At 40.2% G+C, this 2,262-nt stretch overlaps 1 protein-coding gene across 1 annotated transcript; it reads left to right on the forward strand.

The window, feature by feature from the left end:
- Positions 1-311: 311 nt before the first annotated feature.
- Positions 312-925, forward strand: LOC307189660 (interferon alpha-1-like; the record flags this gene model as incomplete). Its single annotated transcript, XM_079927954.1, has 1 exon — positions 312-925. One exon carries the CDS (start codon positions 312-314, stop codon positions 855-857), a length of 546 nt encoding a protein of 181 aa, XP_079784080.1. The 3' UTR covers positions 858-925.
- Between the last annotated feature and the right edge of the window lie 1,337 nt (positions 926-2,262).

The following is a 2,262-nucleotide window of genomic DNA, read 5'->3' on the forward strand; positions in this document are numbered from 1 at the left end:
CCAGTATATCTGTGTATCAAAATTTCATAGGGGGGCCATATGGAAAAAAATATCTAGAAAGGTTCTGTGGGCAGGAGAAGGGGAGGCAAGGATGAAAAACAGTGGTTGAGAAACACTGCCCTAACCTATCTGGAGAGTGCAAAATGAAAAGCAAAAACAGAAGTAGAAAGTAAGAGGGAACATTCAGAAAATGGAAACCAATTCGCTCCCATTTAAGACCCAGGCCTGAAGGAAGGTCTTCAGAGAACCTAGAGAGCAGGGTTCACAGAGTCCCCACCTCAGCCAGGCCGGCAGCATCTGCAGGGTCCCCGATGGCCCCAACCGTGTCCTTACTCCTGGCCCTGGTGCTGCTCAGCTGCAACTCCAACTGCTCTCTGGGCTGCGACCTGCCTCAGATCCACAGCCTGGCTAACATGAGGGCCCTGATGCTCCTGCGACAGATGAGGAGAATCTCCCCCTTCTCCTGCCTGAAGGACAGAAATGACTTTGGATTCCCCCAGGAGGCGTTTGGAGGCAACCAGTTCCAGAAGGCTCAAGCCATCGCTGTCGTCCATGAGATGATCCAGCAGACCTTCCAGCTCTTCAGCACAGAGGGCTCGGCTGCCGCTTGGGATGAGACCCTCCTGGACAAGTTCTGCACTGCACTTTATCAGCAGCTCACTGACCTGCAAGCCTGTCTGATGCAGGAGGCGGGGCTGGAAGGGACTCCCCTGCTCAAGGAGGACTCCATCCTGGCTGTGAGGAAATACTTCCACAGAATCACTGTCTATCTGCAAGAGAAGAAGTACAGCCCTTGTGCCTGGGAGATTGTCAGAGCAGAAGTCATGAGATCCTTCTCTTCATCAAGGAACTTGTAAGAAAGACTCAGGAGGAAGGAATGACACACACCTGGTTCAACACCAAAATGATTCTCAGTGACTAACAAGACCACACTTCCACCTGTGCTGCCATGTCAAAGACTCTCATTTCTGCTCTCATCATGCCCTGAATTGAATCAATCTGTCACATGTTTTCAGGAATATTAAGCAACATCATGTTCAACTCTGCAGGCACTAGTTCCTTACAGATGATTTATTTATCTATTTAAAAATTTATTTATTTAACTATTTATAAAGTTTTAACTTATTTTTTGTTTGTATAATATTATGTGCACCTTTAAATTGTGGTTAAGAGAAAAAACACTTTCTTTGTATTTAGTCTATTTATTTTTTGCTTTGTGCATTAAGTAAATTTTCACCATAGAAAAATTTTTATATTTGTTTATTCTTAAAAAAGAAACACCGAACCTGAATGTGCAATCTGATTAAAGAATGGTGCAATTCATTTACATCATTATGTAAATGATATGATACACTAGTTAGAGTCATTATGATACTCTAGTTAGAAGTAAATATAAACATCGTCTAAGCCAGGTTGTATGTTGCCCTCAGGATATAGTGGTGACCATAATGAATGTCCTATGATTTTCTCCTCTGATTTTGTTAACCAGGTTATAATAGCCTTGTAAAGTGAATTGATCAAATTTCCATCTTTTCCATGTCCTATTAAAATAGGAACTAAACATGTTTTACTGAATAGTTTTATGACATAATTTCCCATTTTGCTCTCTCTTCAAGACACTTCAGTGAGGACCTATATTGTTCTTTAAAGACTTTTGATAATGAATTTCTATTTCTTTTGGACAGCACACCATGCTGAAAAGAGTCTAAGAAGATCCTCATGCACTGGAGCTAAACTTGTCTAAAACAGTATCTAAGTTTTATCAAAATAAATTGTTTTCTATTTCTTTTTTGAATTTTATTTTATTTATTTTTTATACAGCAGGTTCTTATTAGTTATCTATTTTATACGTATTAGTGTATATATGTCAATCCTAATCTGTATTCTATTTTGATTTTTATTTTTCTCCCTTTGTTTACATTGCCTAGGAATGTGCTCAGGAATATATGAGGTGCTTGAATTCTTGTCAGGAGAACTTATGAAATAAACCCTCAGCAAACAGTGCTGAGACAACCCCTTGCAATTTGATAGTCAGAAGCTCATCAAACCACATATTCCTAGCATAGCATTTATTCAGTCAACAATACTTAAATTCCTACCATGGGCTGGGCGCTGTGCTAATGACTGGGCATACGAAATTCAGACTTAAAAGTCTAATCTGCTGGAGGAGACAAAAATTAGCTATCAGTTACACAACAGAATGATAAGTGTTCTAAGGGAAGCACTGTATTTGCAAGGCAAACGCATAGGCCTGGAGCCACA

This window comes from Stenella coeruleoalba (assembly GCF_951394435.1).
Source record: "Stenella coeruleoalba genome assembly, chromosome: 7".
NCBI lineage: Eukaryota > Metazoa > Chordata > Mammalia > Artiodactyla > Delphinidae > Stenella > Stenella coeruleoalba.